We start from the raw sequence: 23202 nt of genomic DNA on the forward strand, positions 1-23202 counted from the left end.
TCGTTGAGGCGTATCCGGAGAACAGAATACATGTGAGTTAAAAAAGGGACGATAAAAAGTAACGAACGAATACGGCTATGGTTAACGCAGCCAAACTACTCGACCGTTCTGTTGTCTTTATGTCTCGTTCTCATTGTACCTCCGCATGTAACAGAGTGCGAAGATACGCTGACATCGTTCAACCATGCCTAATTTGTGGCATGTGCTCGAACCACCTGCTTCAACCTGCAGTCCTTGGATGATCCTCAGTAGGCTCAAAGCCCAGGACCGTATCAAGTATGGGATGGACGATCAAGCTCTGCGATCAATCGATGAACATATTCTTGGTAAACACGCGCGTCGACCAGCGTTGGATGGACCAATTGAACAAGCTGCAGGTGATCAGCTTGCCCTATCACGCAAGATTGGGACTGAACCTACCTCTCCTCGATCGTTCCGAGCCTGCGAACCTCTACTTGTTGGTGGATTGATGTATCCTTGCATGCCTCTGCGGATTCGGTTCGTGGGATCATATGCCGGGCCATTGGGTTCAGGAAACATCGCTGAAATGAACGGATCCTGCCAGACCGGCTGATGAGGTGATCGCTTGGCGGCATTGTCTGGAGCAATGTTTTCTTGTCTTCCTGGATTGTTCTGTGCGAAGACAATGAATGCCCGTAAGCCTCCATGCTAATTCTGCACGCATATAGGTTACAACTTACCAATGGGTTGTCCATTGATTCATCACCCAACTCTGACTCTAGAGTCGACGTTAGGTCTGAATCGGTCTGAGTTCCTCGCGAGATGGTGTCACGGTCTACTAAGTGGCCAACGTTCTCGAAGTCTTCATCTGGATCAGCTTTTCTAGCCTTCACTCAATTAATTTCACTGCATGAGAAGCTTGAAATGGTGCTTACATTCTCCGTAGTTGAACTCAAACGTCTCTTGACTGGATTTGATTCATGGCCTTTTGATGGCGAAAGTTGCGCTGCTGCGCTACCGGAATTAGGTGCTCTTGCAGAGAAGCACTCCTGGTCCTTGGGCGCAGCGGTGCGATCAACGCCGGACCTCTCTCTAGGAGATCTTTTGCCTGTGGAGGCCGATTCTGTACGATAAGTGCGCTTCATTTTCGGCTGTTGTGGGTACCTCCGAAGAACGAGCTCTATATTTGGTGAACGGCTTGGACAGCTTGACACAAGGAATGCGGTTGCTGGAGGGGCTTTTGCGTCCAATTTCATGCAAAGATCATAGGCCAACCTGTTCAAAGGGAGCAAGTTCTTGCGGGAATTTACTAGGTGAGAACATTATGTCAGAGCGCACGGCCACAAAGCGATGGAGGATTGCTTCTTTTCAGGAGAAATACCGGGCTGTGTTATCTCACTCTCGAGACGGGGAAGCCTGAGAGGAAGAGCAGTTACTGACGTGCGGAGATTTGGGATGTAGGTCTCCAAGACAACCCGATTTGGCCGAGGCAGAGATAGCGGTAGTGAATTGATATTGAGCCCGTTGTGTTGCGAAGTTGATACGCCATTCACTGTATTCCAGTCCGCACTCGAACAAAGTGCTAGCCAAAAGGACAGATGGAGTGAATGAGCGCTTCTCGCAGGCTGGATGGCTGCTTTCCCACCTCTGATAACCCGAGAGCCCTTGTCAGAGCTCGAAGTTGAAGGTCTAGGCAGAGCAAATCTGACGGTTACGGGACGTTGTTCATGGCTTGAAGTTCCACCGTCTGCATTTGTGTTTCTCTCTCCCGGTTCGAGTTCCTGTTGATTGTCACCTGCCAGCGTTTGCGACTGAACCTCGTCACATTCCGACTCAGGCGGAGTCTCTGGTATCGTGTCAGTGTCTGAGTCTTGAGAGAATCCATCCTCATCCTCGTCCCCGTCGTAGCTGTTACCCGAACCCTTGCGCTTTTGATGCCATATAGCAAGGTCATGGTTTCGGTGGAAGATGCTATCGATGTGGTAACAGAGGTCATCCTCTGTCAGACTAATGCGGGTGGGTTTCAATCGGAGCATCGTGGAGACTGATGTCAAGGCTCTACGTATACGTGAGTTCCACCGGCAAAAAGAGACTATACATTTTACATGGCGGAGTTCGGTTAGAGGAAGGAACGATGGTGATTTCCTGAAGAGGAAGTAGTATACCCGCGCAGGAGTAAGTTCAAGTATTATATACTATGCTTACTATGCTTTCTACGTAGCGAGACTGAAATATCGAGTAGTGACCCCAGAATCGTGTCCAGAAGACCTACAAGGCCAGAGATCCGACAGAAATGACGAGCAGTGGAGTGGCCCAGTCATGGAGTGACGAATGCCTCTGCCTAACTAAGAATAACCACAAGTCCATAAGAATAAATCTATCCACTCAAGCGAAGCAGGCTGTGGCCTGGGGCCATAGCATCATCTTGAGTCTCAGAATAATGCTTAGTCTGCGTTAGTAGTTCAATGCTAATAATAATTCAGTCAAGAAGGCCGGTATGGCTGATAGCCAGTTGTTGTTGGGCTTGACTTTAACTCTCCGCTCGTCCTCCACTCTGGCCCTTCTCTCTCCCTCTCGTCCTCCCTCTCACTCCCTCTTTTTGTCCGTCCCCTCTTCGAGACTTCAACAACTCATCCCGCTTCGTCATTTCGCTCGCTTGGTTCTGCTTCTCTCTCTCTCTATTCTGTATTCCTGTATCAGCTTTGCAGTGCAGTCCTTCGCACCGTCCTCGCTCCTCGACCCTCGACTTCTTCGACTCCCGCCTGGCCCTGGATCATGCATTCTCCGCCCCGTCTCCGACCGCGGCCATAGTCAACTTGGCCTAACTTGTCCGTCCCATCGATTTTGGGACGTACATAATTTCCTCAATACTTCTACCTGTTTGCTCGTTCAGCTGCGAACCCGCTGTTTTGAGTCGTCGTGCTGCCCGAGCTTCCAACTACGCAAGATAGCTCTTCCGTTCCACCCACGTTCCTATCCGCCTTCCTCCCCACATAGCCGCTCCCTTTCGGCTCGATCATTGACCCCTGAGTCGCCCGTCAGAATTACAGTATAGAGAGTTTGGATTGTCGCGTCTAGTATGGATGGGGATATTAGCCTCTCCCAGTCTCTGGGCGGGCTACGTATAGCAAACCCCGACAATGTCTCGTTAGATTCATCCGACGATGCCTCTACGCCTGCTGCCACTACTGCTCAACCAGAGTCTACATCATCGACGACTGATACAAAAGATGAACCCACAGAAATTGACCAGCAGGACAGCGCAGTATCATCGTGCCCTCCCCCTGCCGACCATCGAATGTCCTACCAGTCATACCACCCCGATGTCCAGCAGCAGCCCGCCTCACATTATGCTTCCCCGATCCCGTCCCAGCCACAACATTCCGCCCCCACGAGCTCATCCCGCCCCGTATCGACATTATACTCAAATGGGGGCGCGCCAGTATCAGCCATTCGAGAAGGCCCATATCGTATTCGTACAGACTCTGCCGCGTCTTCTGCTTCCGAAAGTCTGGCACGAGCCGAATCTCGTGGAGGGTCTGCGGCCTACCAGGCTGGAGTGCCCATCCGCGACAATACCCATAGCGACCGCTCGTATCACACGGCCCAAATGCCCCCCAACGGTGCAGCGGTGATGCGTCAACCATCTCGAGCACGCGCTGCAGCCGCGCAACAACTGTCGGGGTCGCCCTATGGGACGGAAAATGGTCCGATGTCAAGCAGCGATGAGTGGCAGGAGCGTGGTGCCGCTGTCACAGTAAGACAGGAGATTGATGCTAATGGGAAGCCGGTCGCGCGGTACATTAAGAAAGGGGTTCGGGATTTCTCCTTCGGTCAGACCCTCGGTGAGGGCTCATATAGCACGGTCGTACTGGGGACAGACCGTCAAACCCTCAAGGAATACGCAATCAAGATCCTGGACAAACGCCACATCATAAAGGAGAAAAAGGTCAAGTATGTTAACATCGAAAAAGACACTCTCAACCGCCTCACCGATCACCCAGGTGTCGTCCGATTATATTATACATTTCAAGATGAGCGCTCGCTATATTTCGTCCTTGACCTCTGCAAAGGCGGCGAATTGCTAGGCGTCTTGAAGCGAATGACCACCTTCGATGAAGAGTGTACGAGATTTTATGGCGCCCAAATATTAGATGCGATTGACTACATGCACAAGCGCGGCGTCATTCACCGAGATCTGAAACCGGAAAACGTTCTGCTTGACAGTCAAATGCATATCAAAGTCACTGACTTTGGTACGGCGAAGATACTCAAGGGTAATCAAGCCTCTCAGAATTCGAGCGGCATCCCGTCGCTAGACTCTGATATGCCTGAGGAGGAGCGTGCCAGTTCATTTGTTGGGACGGCTGAATATGTCAGTCCTGAATTATTAACAGACAAGAACGCGTGCAAAGCAAGTGATTTGTGGGCATTCGGTTGTATTATTTACCAACTTCTCGCAGGCCGGCCACCTTTCAAAGCCGCCAATGAGTACCTGACATTCCAGAAGATTGTTGCGCTAGAGTACGAATTTCCTTTGGGCTTCCCCAGCGTCGCCCGCGATCTTGTCGAGCGCCTCCTCGTCCTCGACCCAACACGTCGTCTCCCTATCGAACATATCAAGAACCATGAATTCTTCGAGGGTATGACTTGGGGACCCGACTTGTGGAAACAAAAAGCGCCCCGCCTGAAAGCTTATACCCCGCCACCCCGCGAACCCATTAAACTTAATGGGGGCTCAGATGGAGACAGCTTTCCCCCCAGCATTAACACAGCACCATCAAATGCGAGCTCCCGAGTAATGCCCAGGCTGATTACCGAATTGCCGGCTCCTAGCCAATTGGACATTGAGTGGTCTCCTGTGCTGACAAAAAACAACGAAAGGATTCTGAAGTTAGGGAACCTGGTTGTCGTGTCATCTGCAGCCTCTCACAGTCCCGTCTCCAAAAATGGGGAGTACGAAGCGCCAAAGAAGTTTTCACGATTCTTCGGCGGTAGCACTACGAAGAAGCGGCAACGCCTGGTAATGATTACCTCCTCCGGTCGAATTATCATGGCTGCTGCCGGCGGCGACGAGAAAAAAGCAAAAATGGAACTGTCTCTGCTTGCTCCGGGAACACATTATCGCACATCTACAGACGCTAAAGGTGTATCGTGCTGGATAGTGGATACGGTATGGAATTCCTTCCCTTTACCAGAAAATTCAGATATCATCCTGACCAATACACTTACAGCGCGAGAAACACTTTGTCTTCGAAGACCCAAAGCCGTCATCAAGCAATGCAGGCACAACCGCAATATCTGCGCAGGACTGGTTGGATACCCTCGACCGAGCACGAGAGATGGCTTTGGCGCAACAGCAAAATGGCCAATACTCAGCCGATGACGCATTCCGTGACTTATCGTCTGGCTTCTCAAGCCCCGCTAACACCCTAGATAGGGCAGCGGAAGCTCCCCAAGAATCAGCTCCACAAGGACGGGCAACCCTTGTCAAGCACCAAGGAAACGATTCCGAATCCATCAAAGGAAGGAAACGTTTTAGCCGGCGCCATTCGAAAAATGGCCTAGCTGCGGTTTTCTAGAACAGCCATCCCATTGATGTTTTCCTGAGAGATATCCCCATTAGTTCCGAGTTTCAAGTTCCGCTTTTCAGTTTATCGACTGCTGCACTTTCCTCACTCTGCTCCTTGCTTCGTTCTTGGAGGTGCAATGGTCATGGCTATAGCCGCTACCCTGGACCTCATTTTCTCTGAAATATACATGAATCTCCTCGCCATACTTCTGAATGCCAGCACTGTACCTGGAATTTCTTCCAGGGCGCCTGGATTGTCACTTTTCTCTTCCATACACGTTACATATTTCGGCCATCGTCAACCTCCCCACCGGATTTTGATATCAGCGGGCTTACATACTATGAACTTGAGCCGGGCGCCACTACTCATTTCCTTTGTGTCTGCAATTTTGTCTTGATGCATGCCTCCATCCATATCTCTGCGAAGAACCCCTTTAGTGACGCGGTTTATTTCACTTAGTTTTCAGCGCTACTAGTCTTGCATCTTGCAATCATGAGCGGTTTGCTTTCAAATTCCCTTTGTCCACTGCTTCTTCTCTCTCTATCTTTGGTTCCGTCTTATATCTTTTCTTCGCTTCCTCTATATCCCTGTTCCTCTCTATCTACCAATCCCCGGCTCTGATTTTGGTTTGGTTGATATTGCTGCATTTAGAATGGACGGAGTATCGTATCTATTTATGTATTTACCCATCTGCACATTTATATCCCTCATCGTCCGATGTGTCTTCGTGTTATACATCATATCGCCGCACCTATCTACCTTATTCTTCTCTCTTCCTATCTCGAAAGATATATATACAAGTATACTATATAATGTCAGGGTCTCATCTTGTGAAACATTTCAGGACGGCTTTTAAGTCACTTGGTTTCTAACAATGTCGCGTACTATATTGTATGTAGCCTAAGGAATAGTCTGCGTAGATTGAGGGAAACACTACCAGCGATACGAGAATAACGAGAATAATTTTATGAATTAAATGGATTTACTGGATCAAGTATACATGAAGGGTATTATGGTCAACAAACTGCGGATACAAAAGTGAACGCCAATTATATAAAGAGCCAATCAATATTGGAATCATCCAATTCGTGAATCCAGTCGAAGTCGTCATCATCATAATGATTGTCCTCAATAGGGCTTAAAGGGGTGGTGGTTGACGGGGTATCGGTTGCAGTAGCCGGAGAAGTAATGACCGAAGGCGAGCTTGACGCAGCAGGAAAGCTCAAATCAGACCCAGCACTGTCTGAATATAAATCCGCAGCGGCCGTTGCTGCGGTAGTCGCACGAAACCTCGACAGCTCCGCGCGTCTGGAATCGCGTTTTCGCCACATCATCGTTAGAACCCACGCGGCGTTGCGCACGTTGACGCTTGTGATGTGGAAGTACAAAGTACGAAGGATTTCGAGCATAAACGGGCGCTGCGCTGGATCTCTGCATTCGGCGCCTGCAATGAACGAGGGCCAAATGAGGCATTTGAAATGTGGATCGGAGGGCGGGATGAGAGAGAACTGGTTGATAAGAAAGGTTGCGACCTCGGCGTGGTCTGAAGGGAGACCGATAGTTGCAGAAATGGTTGTTGCGCCGGGACGAGGACGGGAAAGAACTCTTGTGGCATAAAGGTAGACGGCGGCTTTATATATGGTAGCCAGCGCAATGCGCATGGAGAGGTCTGGGAGGAAGAGGTAGCTTTGGAGGGACTCTGCCCAGGCGACAGGGTCAAACGCTTGGATGTGCCTGGGGAGGTTTTCGGGACACTGGAGCGGGTTTGAACCTTTGGGGAGGTAGACAGATGGAAAGACAGTGCTTGGTTGTGAATTGGGGTCGTCACTTAGGTCGAGGTCAAAGAAGGCGTGAACGAAGAAGATGGCCTCTAGTAGGTAGGCGGGACAGCCGACCCATGAGGTTTCTTCTAGACGCTTCAAGACCGAAGCTCCCATCGCGGATGTGTAGAACGGCTTTGAAAGGGTGCCAGGCCTTGTCAAAGTAGCACCCATAAGCTGGATTCTATTACAGATTAGACCGAAAACATAAAACTTACGAATTGGAGAAACTCACACTAGGCACCCATCAGTAGCGAAATCATCGAGCCAATTCATCATCGTTTGAGCTTGGCCCGGCTTATCATGTTCGCGGCTCTGCAATAGCTTCTTTGCACCCTCCAGGTGGTATTTCCAGGCCCCTCGTCCAGACTCAACAGCGTCCATCAAAGCAAGAACCATTATCGCTGCCAACGTCTTGTTATCGTTTCGTAGAATAGGGTCGGATATATCTCGTGATAGCTGGTGTAGTGCGCGTTGCTTGAACCCAAGAAACTGCTCGTACACTTTGGTAAACGAGCGCCGAGACAAAGTGCTAAGCTCAACCGGCCCGCCTTCTTTAGGTGGAGTCACCATGTCACTGCTTGACGAATTCCCTACGGGCCATGGCATGGGGTCGAACTCGCCGTTTGCCAAAATAACATAATGCAAAGCGCCCATGGCCGCGAGAGAGTGAGCAAGGACAGGGGAGTCACCCACCAACGGGATGAGATCCCGAAAGGGGTTTTTGACGTCGGAATATAGGGTCAGATATTCCGCAAGGTTTTGATTGACTACCAGAGCAGAGAGTATCAGTTAGCCTAGACGTGTTCACGAGTTAAAAAGAGTGGACGACGTACAGTGGTTGATATAAAACCTTGTCAGCCGACTGCTGTCCTGGAATAATGGATCAACGAGCACCCAAGGCGCTTGAACCGTGTTGACGGGCATAATGGCCTCCTGGGAAGCAGTTTGCGTCCATGCCAACCCGTCAGAACCAGTCGTCTCATCAGGAAGTTGCTGGACATCTGTCGACGTCGATAGCGATAGCTTCGACTTGCCAGGCAAGCCACTGACAGCAGCGGGAGAATCAATCCTTCGAGAATGATTGCGAGCATCGCCCTTATCTGTTTTGGTATCTCCAAAACTGCGGCCCATCATCTTGCCCCGACTAGCCACCCCACCCTTGACCCAAACGAGTGGTTTCTGATAACCCAGACATTCTTTCCCCGCATCCCGACATTTCCGACACGTAGGGAGTCCATTGTCGCAGATAATGCGGCGACGACGGCAGGTATAGCACCCTTTGCTCATGGCGCTTCACCGGCATGAGAAAACTGTATGGAGATCTCTGGATCAGAATATCCGAGCATGACACCACCACTAGCCATACTTGGTAGTGAAGGAGTTGTACAAGAGATGGGAAGCTCGACTGGCCGAAAACGAAATCAGCACAATAGGCACCAAGAAAGCGACAGCCGAGGATAAGCAGCCATGGAAAAAAGAAAAAAGAACAAGGGAAGCAAGAAGCAAAGCAGAGAGAGGGCACGAATCAGTGCAATGGGCGTTGAGTCGTCGACACAAGCAGACGGCCTAAAGTGAAACAAGTCACGTGCGATAACGCTTATCTTAGCGTATCCGCACTGTACGCCGTTACTCCAGATCTCGTGACTGCCGCCGAATCCCGTCGCTTCAAGACCACAACAAGAGGGTCAACAACGTATCTTCTTCTCAATCCGCCACTATGGGTTCCCTCTAGTTGAATCCTCGGATATACCGTCCAGTAGTGAGCTCTTTTTCAGGTCTTGCTCGCCCCTGCTCGACGCGAAACTCTACATCTATCAGTTACTAATTTCAACTATAGGTTTGTCGCTACTCTATATTGAGTTCACTATCCGCTCGCTCGCCCCTCGCGGTGATCCGGTGTCTATCCCCTCGTTCCTTCACACTACTGTGAGCTACGTCTTTTGGATGACGCACACAGCACGATTTCAGGTGTATGGCCACCGTACAATATCCTACCATGCCAACAAAGTCAATCACGTCCTCGGAAATGGTTTCTCAGGCCCAAGTGCTCGATCGCCCTGTGCCACCGCAAAGTGCACCTTCGTCTGTGTCGCGTCAATCGTATCACAATCGCCGGCATCGCTCGAGTCGCTCTCATCATGGTGGACTGGTTCATCAGCCTCTGAATGATTTCCCGATCTTTACCCACACTGGCGATGTTGAGTTGGTGATACGCGCTGGTCGCCAAGAGAACCGTTACCTTTTGCACCGGCTCATTCTGGCGCAATGCTCCGGATTCTTCGAGGCTAGCACCCGAGAAGAGTGGTCGCGACGGCAGCCCAACAACCCCGAATCGACCCTGTCCAGAATTAGTGAAGATGCTTCATCTCTATCCAATGGCTCCACCTTGGCGCAATCCGACGTCGGGGTAACTCAATTACCACCCGAAAAAAGGCGATGGCGATTCGAACTAGATTGGGAGAACAAGGCGGACGATGAGGAGCCAATACTGGTCCAAAAGGTATGTAGGTCCCAGTGCATGATAATGGGCATCGGCTTACATGAGAATAGCCTCCCAGCGCTTCTGGTGCCATACTTAGCGATTTTGGACCGTATGCGAAGCCAATGACCAAACCGTCGAGCAATCATACTGGATTTGCTCGTTCTATGGCAAACTTGGCCGGCCTGCAGTCCGCTATCCATCTGCCACATAGGTCGAGTGCGGTAGCCGCGGCTGCAGCAAACAACACGGCCAATGACACAGCGATGGATCCCATACTCCGTGATTATGACAACCTGTTTCGGTTATTCTATAATCACCCGCCATTATTGAACACCATCAACATCGCTACTGCATATGCAGAATGCAAGGCCCTTCTAGCCCTGGCGGATATGTATGATGCCTTACCCGTCACCGGTCCCCGCGTGGACCATCACCTGCTGGGCTTCGGCTCGCGTCTCTTCAAACAAATTGCCAAATATCCGCCAAGCTATCTTAAGCTAGGGTACCTTGCACGAAGTCGTGTCATCTTCTCCGAGGCCCTGATTCACGTTGTCGGCCAATGGCCGGCTGGACGATCAGCTCTCCGCAGGGGACCGCTTCCCCCTTTGGTAATGGACATTATTGAGGACAAGTTCGAGGATTTGGAGGATCTCAAGGCTCGTGTGGAATCCAAACTTCTCCGCCTCACGCTCACCACTTCCCGCGGTGAGCGTGTCAATCCTCAGAACGCCTACTTGGACTGGCTTGCTGTCTCGCTCTTCCGACAATGGCTGGTTGACAACACTACCCCGCCGCCTCCACCAATCCTCAAGAACAATACTTCAACGAACAATAGCCGTGCACCATCTGCAATGACGTCCACGACTCTGTCTGCAAACCGACCAACAGACACTCCGTCTGCGGCCACGACTGCCTCTTCGGCTCGCGTCTACCGACTCATTGGCTCCCCGTCTGCGCAAGCGTATCTTTCTCATGAGGAGCTCAAAAAGTTCCTCAAGGTTCACCCAACACCGTCCTCGGAATCACTGTACACGCGCGAAGTGCTCAAGCGCTTCGAACGTAAGATGGATGAAATCAAACGGCTGGCCCGTGAGATTGTCAAACCGCTTATGCGGAACTTTCTTGAGTTGGATTTGAAGGGAGGCGAGTTCAACGACACCATCCCCTATCTGACCTGTGTGAAAGTCGAAGATGAAGATATTCCATGGGAATGATTTATGACCGAATGACCGAACGACCGAAATGACGATGCGATGCTCGATACCCATCTCAGCATTTCAGATTTTGCTTACTATGATTTAACGACCACCCGGCCATGCTTTTACTTTGTGACCGTAACCAACTCTGTCTCGGCCTTCTTATCTCTGCTCCAATCTATTGGATTTTTTTGCGCCCGTTTGATGAAGTGATGATTTATGTTTGTTAGCTGTTGGGAACTTTACATTCCAACTATATGAGCCGTACTTATTGTTGGGACTCCACAGGACCACTTAACAGACCAGAGTTATGTACAGAACTTGTGCCTTTTAGCTACGCAAAACCTAATGACAATCCCATTACCATTTTTAAGACAGACTATAACGAGGCAACGGGCTGCAAGTTCTGCCACCTAAGTTTGGTGCCTGATATGAGTGTAACAGCCAAGGCACCAATGCTTCTTCCTCACATTTTGACTGTCAGCGCAATAGTTCGTACCCTACCCAATCACTCTCCATCAGCAGCCAACCACACTCTTTTACAACACGCCTTACGATACCTAATACCAATAACAGCCCCCTACACAGTTCGTACATGGGCCCCGCACTAACAAAGCCCATGCAGTTACAAATCGCACATCCACATCGTAAATCCAATTGAGGACTGCGCCGGCTGGGCATAGGGGATCTCGCGCTTCCTCAAGTCCAGTTCTCTTTCTCAAAGATCGTCATCCTTGGTTCCCAAAATCCAAAGTACTGAGTACTGAGTTTGTGAGCCGAAATACCCGATCTATGTGCCTGTTATGATTTGTAGGTTGAGTTTAAGGATAAAGTCGGAAATGGAGTGAACAAACGAACTTTATCCTCTAAAGGGTATCCCCGGCCACGTTCGCCGTATGACTTACCCTCTCAGCAATAGAATGAAGGCATGGCGAAATAAGTAGCCGGCCCTTTACTACAATTGCGCTTTCTGACGACTGAGAACGTGCAGAGTGCAATGGCCCCCGCGTGCGGCAGGCGGTTATTCTATTGATGTGAGATATAGAGAGAAGAGCGATGGCAGGATCATTTAATGCATCATTGGGGTCCAACATCGCACGGCCTGTTCGCACCAGATACGGAGAGCTGGAAAGCAATGACGAAAGGACGACGTGTCTGCTGCCATTCAGAGTCTTCGACACATCGGCGCAGCTTTCCGGTAGCGGGTCCATATACCTTTGCACATGAAAACGAATGTAGATGCGTCAATCACTGGATAAGGATGGCAACTGTAAGCTAGGGGGCCCTATTGATCGGAGAACTCAGGACTTTATCCAGTTGGCTGGAAGTATATCCTTGTTCGTGCATGATTGATAGCCTCGAACATAGGAGTGGTAGGCGCACATGAAGGACTTATGCCAGACTATAGCGAGCCGTTGAGTGGTGGAGGAATCAATATCCTTGAATAGTGATTTGGGGTGAGGGGGTCCTTGAGAGAGGTTGGGTAGAAGCACTGAAGGGGGTAGGGTATTGTTGATGATAGGTAGGTATATCAGAGGCAGTTTAACCACGACCAGGTTGGTAATGGCAGTGTGATATAGTTACATTATTATACAGATCGGGAAAATCAGTTTTAGGGTTACTTTCCAATAACTTCTGCGCCTCCCATGAAGGGTCGCAGCACTTCAGGTAGGACGACTACTTTTCGTTCTGCATCCCACCCGTTCTCCAGGATAGCAGCCAGGACTCGCGGCACGGCCACCGCGGTTCCATTGACGGTGTGCGGGAAGACGCTCTTAACCCCGCGCACGCGGGTTCCCAATCGTCGTGATTGGTAGTCTGTGCAGATAGAAGCGGAAGTAACTTCCCCCCAGGCGTCTTCAAGACCATTACCACGCATACGAGACGGGAACAATGCCTCGATATCACGTTTCCGAGTAGCGCTGGCTCCAAGGTCTGAGGTGGGCATCTCCAGGATGCGACAAGGAAGTTGGAGAGAGGTCAAGATCTCCTTTTGCACTGTCAGGAGACCCTCGAAGAGATCGTCTGAGGTTGGTGATGACGATGTAGGGGAACTGTCAGCCCAGCCGAACATCTCAACCTTGGTAAATTCGTGGACGCGGTACAGGCCCTTGGTGTCTACGCCGCGAGAGCCTGCCTCGGCACGATAGCAGCGACTGGGCCCCACTAGTTTAATCGGCAGGGCAGCCGGATCCAGTTCATTGCGGGCATGCATGGCAGCTAAAGGAATCTCAGCTGTAGCCGCGAGGGACCGCGGAGGCTTTGCTTTGTCCTTCTCAGCTTGCTCAATGGCCCATATTTGTTGCTCGTTGTTCTGGTCGCGCGGTTGAAAGCCGCAGGCTTCTGTGAGATAAGACCAGACGATTGAGGGCGGAGAAATGGGAGTCCAGCCGTGACGGCGCGCAACGGACAAAGAGTATTGAATTAGGGCTTGTTCTAGAAGAGCGCCGTCACCGGTGAGGAAGTACCAGCCCCAGCCCGTGGTGGTTGCAGCGCTGGTAAAGTCGATCAGACCAAGATCAGTGCCAATAGACACATGAGATCGTAATGGGTCAGGGCTGCTGACCCATGCTGGCGGGGATTGAGGGTCGAAATTGAGGTATTCAACCAAGGCTGGCTCCAAGCCGACGGGGGTATGGGGGGAGGTAAGGTTTGGAAGGGAGAGGGCGAGGTCGTGTATTTGTTCATCGCATAATTCTCTGCGTGTTATCAGCGCCGCTGATTCGTTTTTGAGCTGCTGAGCTTCAGCGCGAATGGCGGGCTCCTGTTCTTTTTCTTCTGGGCCGGTGGCCGGATTTTGTAGTCTCCCAATCGTCCTCTCGAGGGCTTTTATTCGTGAACGGAAGGGCATAAGTTGTTTATCAATCTGTCGGAGTTCTTCAGACAGTTGCTGTATCTTGAAAGGGTACTCCGCATGCGCTGGATAGTTCCTGTCGCGACAGTTCTGAGCATAGAGCTCGGCGTTCTCTCGGACATGCTTGACGTTTGGACTCGGTCTTGGGGCAGTCGCAGGGCGTACGGTAGAAGCATATGAGCGACGAAATATTCTGCAATGGGCGCAGAGCCTCTGGGGAAGAGGACGTATCATTCTGTCCTATTTCTGAGAGGTTAAGCCTAATTGAGTCGTCTGAAGCTATCCAAGCCATCAATAATTCTGCCACTATACACCGTATAGGCACGTGAGTAGCTCAGGCTAACCAGTTTCGCTAGAAATCTAGGCGCTTTCCTCCACCTCCACTCACTCCACCATCTGTATAGGGCCCTTACGATCTACGGATTTCGTATTCACACGGCATTTCAATCATCCATTTTTGTGCGACATTCTCTATTATGAATATGGTACGCAAAGTATGTTCTATACTGGCAGTTCATTCTGGGCGACTATGAAGCAATCAAATGCTCAAACAGAGCCTTCAGATAATATGCCGATTGCTTGGGATACCGAGTCTTCATTGGAGAATCAAAGTCGATGAACGTGCATCCAAATCGATCAGTATAGCCAGCGGCCCATTCTACCCTGTGTCAGTCAGATTCGAGAGGGAAAGGGAACTTGAACATACCCCAGTTGTCGGTGAAGGTCCAGGCAAAGTAAGACCGGATATCCACTCCATCCTCTTTGACAGCACGGGCCAATCCACCAACGTAGCCTTCGAAGAATCGCATACGGAAAGTGTCGATGAGTACCTCTGGTGTGGGAGCTGTCTCTCCTTTTGCTGTCGTGCCATTTTCCGTGACATATATAGGCACATGATATCGGTTCCAAATCCAATTGAGCAGCTTGCGCCATCCAGTGGGTGCCGTCCGCAGCCAAGGCGTATCGGACTCTTCGCCTCGAGAGACGCCTTTGCTGTTTGTATCGTGAACAATGACATTGCCTTTGTGGTCATTGATATCTGGAGGCGTATCCTTGTGCTGCACGAAAAAGGTCGTGTACGAGTTCATACCGTAAAATTCTGAACTTCCTAGTACCAGTTTTGACTCCTCGGGAGTGAAACGCGGTAGACGGTCCCCGAGTTGAGCCCGCATTGAGGCTGGGTAGTCGCCTGTCTTGTATAAGGGGTCCGCGAACCAAGCGATCTCGAATTCCCTGGCCCGTTCTGCTGCTTCCTGGTCCCGCGGATCGTCTTCATCCCAAGGTTCCGACCAGTTGCCATGGAGGGTGATGCCAATTGTTCCTTTCTGCTGCGGTTGGAACACCTCTCGGTAAAGCTTGGAAACATGGCCGTGGGTCACCAGTTCTGTGTGGCCGACGATGAACGGTTCTGTCGAGGAATCACCCTCTTCATTGAGTTCGCGAAACGATGACCGTGCAGGAGCATGAACACCTGCCGCATAACCTGCCAGCGAGTACACACCAGGTTCATTGAATGTAATCCAGTGACGGACCTTTGGCCCTAGGCGTTCGAAACAGACACGCGCGTAGCGGACAAAGTCAGGAATGAACCTCTCCTGGTTCAGCATGCCCCCGTACCGATCCTCCAAAGCCTGCGGAACATCCCAGTGAAAGAGGGTTACGAATGGCGTAATCCCATTATTGAGTAGCTCGTCTACCAGGTCCTGGTAGTACTTGATCCCTTGCTCATTGACCGGGTCGTCGGCGCCTCCGAGTGGGATTATGCGCGACCAGGATAGCGAGAATCGATAAGCGTTGACACCATACGACTTCATCAGGGCAACATCTTCGCGGTAAAAGTCGTAGAACCTCACAGCGTCATCCGCATTGCTATTGTCTTTGACTTTGCCTGGAGTATGCCCGAATGTGTCCCAGATCGAAGGACCCTTGCCATCCTTGTTCCACGCTCCTTCAACCTGCGCCGCCGCCGTGGCATATCCATGGAAGAAGTCATTGCGCAAGGCACCTTTGAGGTCTTGCACTGAAGTCAAGTCCATGATTGTACTGATCCCTAGTGCGTTGTGTTTCCCGTAAGTCGTTGAATCCTCGCACCTGCTATGAGAGGTATAGAAAAACGCCGACGCTTCCTGGAACATATCTTAAGGTTCGGCTCTTTAGCCGGGTAATTGAAGAGTTGGCCCTCAAAGGAACCGGTGATTGCTGGAAAATACCCTTGGGCATTTCTCCGGCGGGGTGTGCAGGAAGAGCTGCTTTGTGTTGGAGCTACGGCTACCCTACGACCGCCACGTTTTCGCGCCTAAATATCCGGATGGAGGCTCTTGGCCATATGAAATATCTTGTATGGTCTTCAGATAACAAACTATACGGCCACGGCATTGGCGTTTAGCATTCCATGGCGACGTCTGCTTCAGTTGTCTCCGTTTAAGACAATAATCCCCGAACCCTCCAAGACCTTACGCGGACCATTGTTTGGATAATAGACTACAGCCCTAAGGCCCAATTCTGACTTCACAATTACTGGCCCTCGAATCACTCCGTCTTTCCATTCAAATTCCAGCTCGAAACCGCCACGGGCGCGAACACCACGAAGCCGTCCGCTCCGCCATGCTAGTGGACATGCAGGGAGTAGCCGTATGATGCCGTCTTCGTGCGACTGCACCAACATTTCCAGAATCCCGGCACCACCGCCAAAGTTACCATCGATCTGGAACGGCGGATGTGTATCCAGAAGGTTAGGAAGGGTTGATTGCGCCAACAGTCGCTCTAGATGCTCTGCACATTCATCTGCGTCCCTAAGGCGCGCATGCAGATTGAGAAGCCACGCTCTACTCCAACCCGTATGACCGCCCCCCGCTGCTTGTCGCCGTTGTAGAGTGACAGCACAAGCTTTGGCGAGCTCAGGAGTCGTTTCCAGGTTGATGTCGTTGCCTGGATAAAGAGCCCAGAGATGCGAAACGTGCCGATGGCCAGGCTCATTCTCGTCATAATCGAACATCCATTCTTGGAGCTGCCCTTTCGAGCCGATACGCGCGGGGGGTAGACGGCGTAGTGTGTCATGTACACTAGGTAGGAGCTCATCCTGTGAATAACCAAGCACCTCCAATGATTCGACGAAGGCTTTTAGCACTGCACGGACTAGCTGGATGTCAATTGTCGATCCTTCACAGAGTACGCCCTCTTGGCCCTTCTCATCACGGAACGTATTCTCAGGGGACAACGACGGGTTGGTTACTTTATACTGGCCTGAGACATCATCAACGAGGAAATCTTGTAGGAACTCAACACAACCACGGAGCACTGGAAACATGCGTTTCAGGAATGCCTTGTTGCCGTTAAAGAGAAACCGCTCCCAGACATGAGTACACAGCCAGGCACCCCCGAGTGGCCACAAAGTAGCTGGCATCCAGCGATCAACAGGCGCAGTGTCCGCCCACAAGTCCGTATTATGGTGCACTGTCCACCCACGACAGCCGTACATCTTGCGTGCAGTCTCAGTACCAGTGACGGCAAGGCGCTCGAGCAGTGCGAACAGGGGCTCTTCACATTCCAATAAATTGCCCACATTGGCAGGCCAATAGTTCATCTGCAGGTTTATGTTGATCGTATAGCGGCATCCCCACGGAGGATGAAACGATGCATTCCATATGCCCTGCAAAGTCGCAGGCAACACGCGATCAGAACTACCTTTCCTGCCAGGACGACTGCACGATATCAGTAAGTAGCGACTGTAGCGAAGATATATGGCCACAAGTTCTGGGCCTCGCACATGCAAGATACGCTGGTCCGTCGGTATATCTGTTGCATCTGGTCCCAGGTTCAGCTCCAACCGGCCATACAAGGATTGATAGTCCGTAATATGTCGAGCCCATATGTCTTCCACCGAGCTGGCCAGGACCGCTTCTAGGTCGGCAACCGTGGCGCGGTCGAGGTCAGCGTCATCGCAGCGGTATGTTGACTGAGCTACTATGACAATCAGAGCGTCCCGCGCGTTGATGATGAGGTTCTTTCCCACACAGTCCACTTTGATCGGTTCCTGGTCGTCACTCCCACAGCGGATTGCTACCATGCAGCATGCCCGGTTGCTGTCCTTGCCACCAGGAGTGACATGCATCTTGATCGATTGCCCATCGACCACGAGATCGTCCAGAAACTCATTTGTTTCGTACTCCAACTCACTAAGTCGACTGAGTCGGACCAAGAACTCACTGCATCGCGATGCTTGTACCCGCATAGCAAGTACATTATCCGGGTAGCTAGCGATCACCTGCCGATGATACTGAACACCGTTGTGCTCATAATGCACGTGAGTAATGCCCTCATTCAAGTCCAAGGACCGCCGGTAGCCCGTGACCTCTTCACATGGGTGTCCAAACTCCAAAAACAGCGTTCCAAGAGGTTCATAGTGTCGCTGGCTATTTGGGGAAGCGAAGAACGCGCGACGAGCCAACCGTTCTGCCTCCTTGTGAGCGCCTTCTCGAATCAACTCCCTAAGACGTGGTAGGCACTTTAGGGCATCCTCTGGAAGACGGTTCTGCGGACCGCCGTACCACACCGAGTCCTCGTTGAGCTGGAGCAGTTCTGTATCTGTCCTACCATAGACCATCGCCCCGAGACGCCCATTTCCCACCGGCAGGGCTTCGTCCCATCCAGCAGCGGGCCTTTGGTACCAGAGCTCGGACATGGCTACCTGATCTCACAATACCTGACGGCCGTCATGAACGAGTGGATTTTTGTGTCCTCTAGCCATGTACCCAGGCGACACGGGCCGTTGACCGAGACGAGAAAGGACGAAAGGACCGGAGGCTCATTGCTTGCTCAATATCGGCCTCGGCAGGTGAAATCCTGTACCCTTCCCCATGAACTCGTTCAAGGAACATGATTCGCGAAAATTTGCCGTAGCAGCTTTCATCCTTTTCTCATTAGCGGTTGGTGGCACGATGAGAATTCCTTCCGCCACAAATTTGGCCCTATCGAATCATGAAGACGCCAGCCCGGGAAAAGTAGCTAGGGCTAAGCCTTGTTAAGCTAGCTGTCGGTCGAATCTGGGGATTCCTGGCTTCCAGAAATAGAGCCGATTGGTCCGTGCTTGCTTCCCCGGCTAATCTCAGGCCCTAGCATTCTCTTGGATGGCCAGAAGTTGTTCACCGTTATTGAGAGGGGACGAGGCCCAAATCCAGTCTGCTTTGGCTCCCATCGCGTGGTCATTTGTTTCATTTTCAAGCGCCACGCTACTCGTGGAAAAGTAAGCAATGTCCGGACCTCAACTGCAAGATTGGAGCTGTTCGTCGGGCCCGCGTATAAGATATTGCGAGAACCCTCTGGCTTTGTCGGTGTTCATAGCCTTGGAATTCCTCACAAGGAGAAGTTCACGTCTGCTTCTTCACTGCTCATTGCGCCCCTGTGGTCATCATGAAGGAAAAGAGGGAAACCGTAAGGGCAGATGCTGTGGAACCAGACCTCCCTCCGAAGAGCGCCAACCATGTGGAAGAAGCCGTCCTCGCCAGCCTCGCTGAGGAGGATCTGTTCAAGCTGTCCCGAGAGTCGCTGACTATGCGCTCTTGGGCCGGTGTTCGCCTATGCCTGGTCCTGTTCGTCCAGGGCTGCAACCAAGCAGGGTATGGTGTCGACTGGGCAGTCATCGGTGGCATCAATGCGTACCAATCCTGGCATGACTACTTCGGCATCGGTACAGCAGGTGGCGAATACGGATTGCTTAACGCTCTCATGAATATCGGAAACGTCTGCGGTGCCCCGTTTTACGCTCTTGCCGATATCATCGGCCGTCGCGCTGTCAACTTTCTCGGCAATCTACTCGTCCTTGTCGCATGCATTCTTCAGTCTACTGCACCGAATATGAAATGGTTTATGGCAGGGAGATTCTTCATGGGTTTTGGTACTGCCCTGATGTCAAGCTCGCAGTACATGGGTGAGATTTCTCCAACCCATCTGCGCGGTCTTTTGGTTGGTATCTTCGGCGCTTGCTTCCAGATTGGCAGTCTGTGCATGAGTGCTGCTCTGATTGGAATCAATAAGATGGACGGCAATTTGCAATGGCGTCTACCTTTGTACCTCAACATGATATTTCCCGCACTCGTCTGCTTGGGAATGTTCACCCTTTGCCCCGAGTCTCCGCGTTACTACATCATGCGAGGACAGCGTGATAAAGCCCGGCACGTCATTGCCAGGTATCACACGACGAGCGGCGATGTCAACCAGCCCATCGTCAATATTGTCATCTCTCAGATGGAAGCCTCCATTGAGAACGACCGTGCCGGCCACCAGAAGTTCTGGGACTTCTCCGTTTTCCTTCGGCGCACCGTGCTCTATCGCCTTATGGTCCTTTTCCTCTACTCCATATTCCAGCAGTGGAACGGCGGCGGCATCATTACCTACTACGTGAGCTGCATCCTTTTTGACTCTTATCATAGTCGCTCCAGACTGACCTCGCTTAACCTTAGATGGTGCCAGCTTTGAACACAATTGGCATCACAGACTCGATCAAAATTCTAGGGATTCAACTCGGCACAACCGGCGTATATTTTGTCTTCACAGCAGTTGGAGCCATGATTATCGACAAATTTCGCCGACGAACAATGATATTCGCCGGGCTAGCGACGATGATTCTCTTCCAGACAACAACAACTATCACGTCCTGGCAGTACGCTGTTAATGCCACGAAAGCTGCCGCCGGACTGACGATATTCTGGATCTACATGTACCAAACTTTCTCGGCCCTCTTCGTCGCCACAATGCACAACCTCTACCCCATCGAAATCCTCTCTTTACCCCTTCGTGCAAAGGGTATGAGCTTGTATTCTTTAATACAAGGAGGTGCAGGAGCTTGTCAGGTGCGGAAACCCCCCTTTCTGTATCCCAAAGCTCGTACTAATGCAATCAATTACAGACATATGGCATCAGCGTTGGTATCGATAAGCTTGGATACAAGATCTGGGTTGTCTATATTGTTTATAATACGGTGCAACTGGTGTTGTCTTACTTTGTGTTCCCAGAGACGAGCGGTTTGACGCTGGAGGAAATCGATGCGGTCTTTGAGACACCGGGCGTTCGGCCGGTCAAGATGTCGCTGGATATCTATAATGCAAAAAGGCAGGTGCAGAGGGAGGGGGAACCTTGATGTTTCCCTAACAATATAGGGTTGGTAGTCATTGGCTCATCTCATCCCAGCTGTTCTTAGGTCTAGGATCAAATTTGAGCGGCATCTTACTTACTGACTACAGTAATCTAAACCCATCTAATCCCGCATTTACAGATTGAGTGAATGTCTTCGCGTTTAGATTTTAACTTGAAAAGTTCAGTCAATGTACAAGCGGATTCTACTGGATTCGGCAGTAGTGGGCAGGATGTCGACTTGACTACAGAAGAAACTGTGGTTGAGCAGAAGAATCCATTCTGATACCCTTTTTATTTCTTTGCAGAGAGATCTCTCTTTCCAAAGACCCGGAACCTCTTCACACCTCCGTCCGGCACAAGAGTAAGCTTAGCATGAGTGAAAATTCCCGAGTCGGCCGCAAGATCTGCGCCCTCAAAGACATGTTCTGTATCCGCCTGGCAGGGCTTATCACCTTTGACAATCTCCGTCCATCCCGCATGGTCATGCGCAGGAACCTCATCACTGCCAACGGAGCCGGCGGGCAGTCCATGAACACGCACGGCGCGAGGGAAGTTGCCGCGGAAATCCTTAGTGTCGACAACGACCTTTGACACAGAGCCAGGGAGTCCAAGCTTGATAACAGCCCAGTCGACGTGGCCCTTGGCGCGGGACCGGGCTGTCTCCCAGCCGTCGCCCATGTCCTTTCCTCGACCAGGAAGAAGTAGGTTGCTGCAGGGTGTATAGTGCTGGTCTGAGGCACCGAGGGCAAGACCTCCCAAGAGCGCAGAAGACAGTTCTTCCGTCGGCAACTCGTTCTGATCCTTCGAAGTCGACTCAAGAGTCGGCGGGATAGCATGCCCATACAGCCGTAGCCGGCCGAACCCGCCGTCTGGATACATCAGCAGCCGGACATGCGTGTACGGAGTCGGATTCGCCGCGTCGTAGCTATTCAACTTCCACGCGCGCCGCTGTGACGGGCCGCATTCCTGTGGGGGGAGAATTGTCGTCCACCCGCTGTAGCTGGGGTCTGCGACTTCGGCGTCGCTGATGCCCGGTGCATATGTAGCCTGTAATTCGGCCTTTTCGCCGTAGTTGCCGACGAAGAAGCCCGTATCGACTTCGACGCCCTGAATCGCGCCGCTGGCGACGCCGAGCTTGATGACTACCCAGTCATAGGGGTCTGGGTTGTGCCGGCGGGTTTCCCAGCCGTCGTACCAAGCACCGGTGTGGATGAAGACGCCGGGGCGGTTGATGGGCGGTGTTGGAGTCAGCAGGTTAGAGGCAGCAGCAAAATAGTCGTTTGAGCAGGCGAGCACTTTGCTGTTGAGGGCGGCTGAGGCGAGGTTGGTGGTGTGGGCGAAGACCTTATCGATGTCCTCAGAGGGGACGAAGGTGATGTCTGCCATATTCTATAGTTCCTTGGACTGTGTCCGTACACGAATCAGTATGAGAACCAGGAGAGAGAAAGATCGATACCGACTCTGATTGTGCCAATGTCCTTCTTTAAATGATGGAGAAGTAGTGGTATTTGGCGGGGCATGCGATGATGTTATCCACCGCTGATAAGGAGGAGCTCTTGATTACTCGATCCCATCCCCTCATTCTACCCTTCTCTTCTTCCCTCTCCATCTTCCATCTCCTCTTGAGTCTTCTTAACTCTTCCTCCTAGAACATCCGGGTTACCAGTCGATCGTCGCTTCCGATTCGTCTCTTGGATATTCAATTACCAATCTCAATCATACTCTGCGCAATGGCGTCGAATCGTCTTCGCCCCACTACTCCAATCCAGCCTTTGTCGGAGCTCTCCGATAACCGCATCGCCCATTGACTCTCGCCGTCGAATTGGAAGACCATATCTTACATGAATTGAGAATGGCAAGCTCTCAGCAACTGGGTGTGCCCAACGTTGGACGTTCTTAGGAACCAGCCCTAAAACGACTTGACATTGACCTCGGCTGCGACTTTAGATGGCCACCCAGCTGCGGTGTAACAATGTGACGTCTCGATGGAATGTCAACTCGAGGTTACTTTGATCTTTGTGCCTGAGTAACCGTCATACTATTGGGTCTAGGGAAGCGAAGATGGCCAAGAAGGCAAAAAAAAGAAAAGGGAGACCACCGCTTTTTTGTCGACATTATAGTGGAAGATGGTAGGCAGCAAGCCAAGGAGAAAGACATTCTTTGAAAAGAGATTCGTACAGGT

The 23202-nt window shown here is 51.3% G+C and overlaps 9 protein-coding genes across 9 annotated transcripts, besides 3 other annotated features; 3 read left to right on the plus strand and 6 right to left on the minus strand.

Annotated features, from left to right (window-relative positions):
• Nucleotides 1-23202: part of a sequence feature (contig 1.51 915..1114266(-1)) that runs on past both edges of the window.
• Nucleotides 273-2093, minus strand: ANIA_03111 (CDC26 family anaphase-promoting complex subunit; the record flags this gene model as incomplete). Its single annotated transcript, XM_655623.2, has 5 exons — nucleotides 1300-2093; nucleotides 897-1236; nucleotides 702-848; nucleotides 421-669; nucleotides 273-371 (listed from the first exon to the last, which is right to left on the minus strand). Exons 1-5 carry the CDS (start codon nucleotides 1995-1997, stop codon nucleotides 273-275), a joined length of 1533 nt encoding a protein of 510 aa, XP_660715.1. The 5' UTR covers nucleotides 1998-2093.
• Nucleotides 2650-5543, plus strand: ANIA_03110 (protein ksg1; the record flags this gene model as incomplete). The annotated part of the gene is made up of 2 exons (XM_655622.2): nucleotides 2650-5134; nucleotides 5196-5543. The coding sequence occupies exons 1-2, from the start codon at nucleotides 3041-3043 to the stop codon at nucleotides 5541-5543; spliced, it is 2442 nt and encodes an 813-aa protein (XP_660714.1). The 5' UTR covers nucleotides 2650-3040.
• Nucleotides 6409-6425: a sequence feature (Short protein (ANIA_03109, CBF83390.1) was converted to a misc_feature.).
• Nucleotides 6455-6488: a sequence feature (Short protein (ANIA_03109, CBF83390.1) was converted to a misc_feature.).
• ANIA_03108 (Zn(II)2Cys6 transcription factor) lies at nucleotides 6503-8644 on the minus strand (the record flags this gene model as incomplete). Its single annotated transcript, XM_655620.2, has 3 exons — nucleotides 6503-7538; nucleotides 7590-8124; nucleotides 8191-8644. The coding sequence occupies 3 exons, from the start codon at nucleotides 8642-8644 to the stop codon at nucleotides 6584-6586; spliced, it is 1944 nt and encodes a 647-aa protein (XP_660712.1). The 3' UTR covers nucleotides 6503-6583.
• Nucleotides 9384-11053, plus strand: ANIA_03107 (uncharacterized protein; the record flags this gene model as incomplete). The annotated part of the gene is made up of 2 exons (XM_655619.1): nucleotides 9384-9857; nucleotides 9908-11053. The coding sequence occupies 2 exons, from the start codon at nucleotides 9384-9386 to the stop codon at nucleotides 11051-11053; spliced, it is 1620 nt and encodes a 539-aa protein (XP_660711.1).
• Nucleotides 12654-14285, minus strand: ANIA_10353 (putative serine--tRNA ligase DIA4; the record flags this gene model as incomplete). The annotated part of the gene is made up of 2 exons (XM_655618.2): nucleotides 12654-14082; nucleotides 14278-14285. 2 exons carry the CDS (start codon nucleotides 14283-14285, stop codon nucleotides 12654-12656), a joined length of 1437 nt encoding a protein of 478 aa, XP_660710.2.
• On the minus strand, nucleotides 14417-15925 carry ANIA_10375 (uncharacterized protein; the record flags this gene model as incomplete). Its single annotated transcript, XM_050612547.1, has 2 exons — nucleotides 14417-14547; nucleotides 14596-15925. The coding sequence occupies 2 exons, from the start codon at nucleotides 15923-15925 to the stop codon at nucleotides 14417-14419; spliced, it is 1461 nt and encodes a 486-aa protein (XP_050468458.1).
• Nucleotides 16297-18570, minus strand: ANIA_10376 (glycoside hydrolase family 95 protein; the record flags this gene model as incomplete). Its single annotated transcript, XM_050612548.1, has 1 exon — nucleotides 16297-18570. One exon carries the CDS (start codon nucleotides 18568-18570, stop codon nucleotides 16297-16299), a length of 2274 nt encoding a protein of 757 aa, XP_050468459.1.
• On the plus strand, nucleotides 19299-21024 carry ANIA_03105 (putative MFS sugar transporter protein; the record flags this gene model as incomplete). The annotated part of the gene is made up of 3 exons (XM_655617.1): nucleotides 19299-20285; nucleotides 20348-20737; nucleotides 20794-21024. 3 exons carry the CDS (start codon nucleotides 19299-19301, stop codon nucleotides 21022-21024), a joined length of 1608 nt encoding a protein of 535 aa, XP_660709.1.
• ANIA_03104 (allantoicase) lies at nucleotides 21163-22433 on the minus strand. Its single transcript, XM_655616.2, has one exon. It carries the CDS (start codon nucleotides 22404-22406, stop codon nucleotides 21312-21314), a length of 1095 nt encoding a protein of 364 aa, XP_660708.1. The 5' UTR covers nucleotides 22407-22433; the 3' UTR covers nucleotides 21163-21311.

This window comes from Aspergillus nidulans, chromosome VI (assembly GCF_000011425.1).
Source record: "Aspergillus nidulans FGSC A4 chromosome VI".
In the NCBI taxonomy this organism is placed as follows: domain Eukaryota; kingdom Fungi; phylum Ascomycota; class Eurotiomycetes; order Eurotiales; family Aspergillaceae; genus Aspergillus; species Aspergillus nidulans.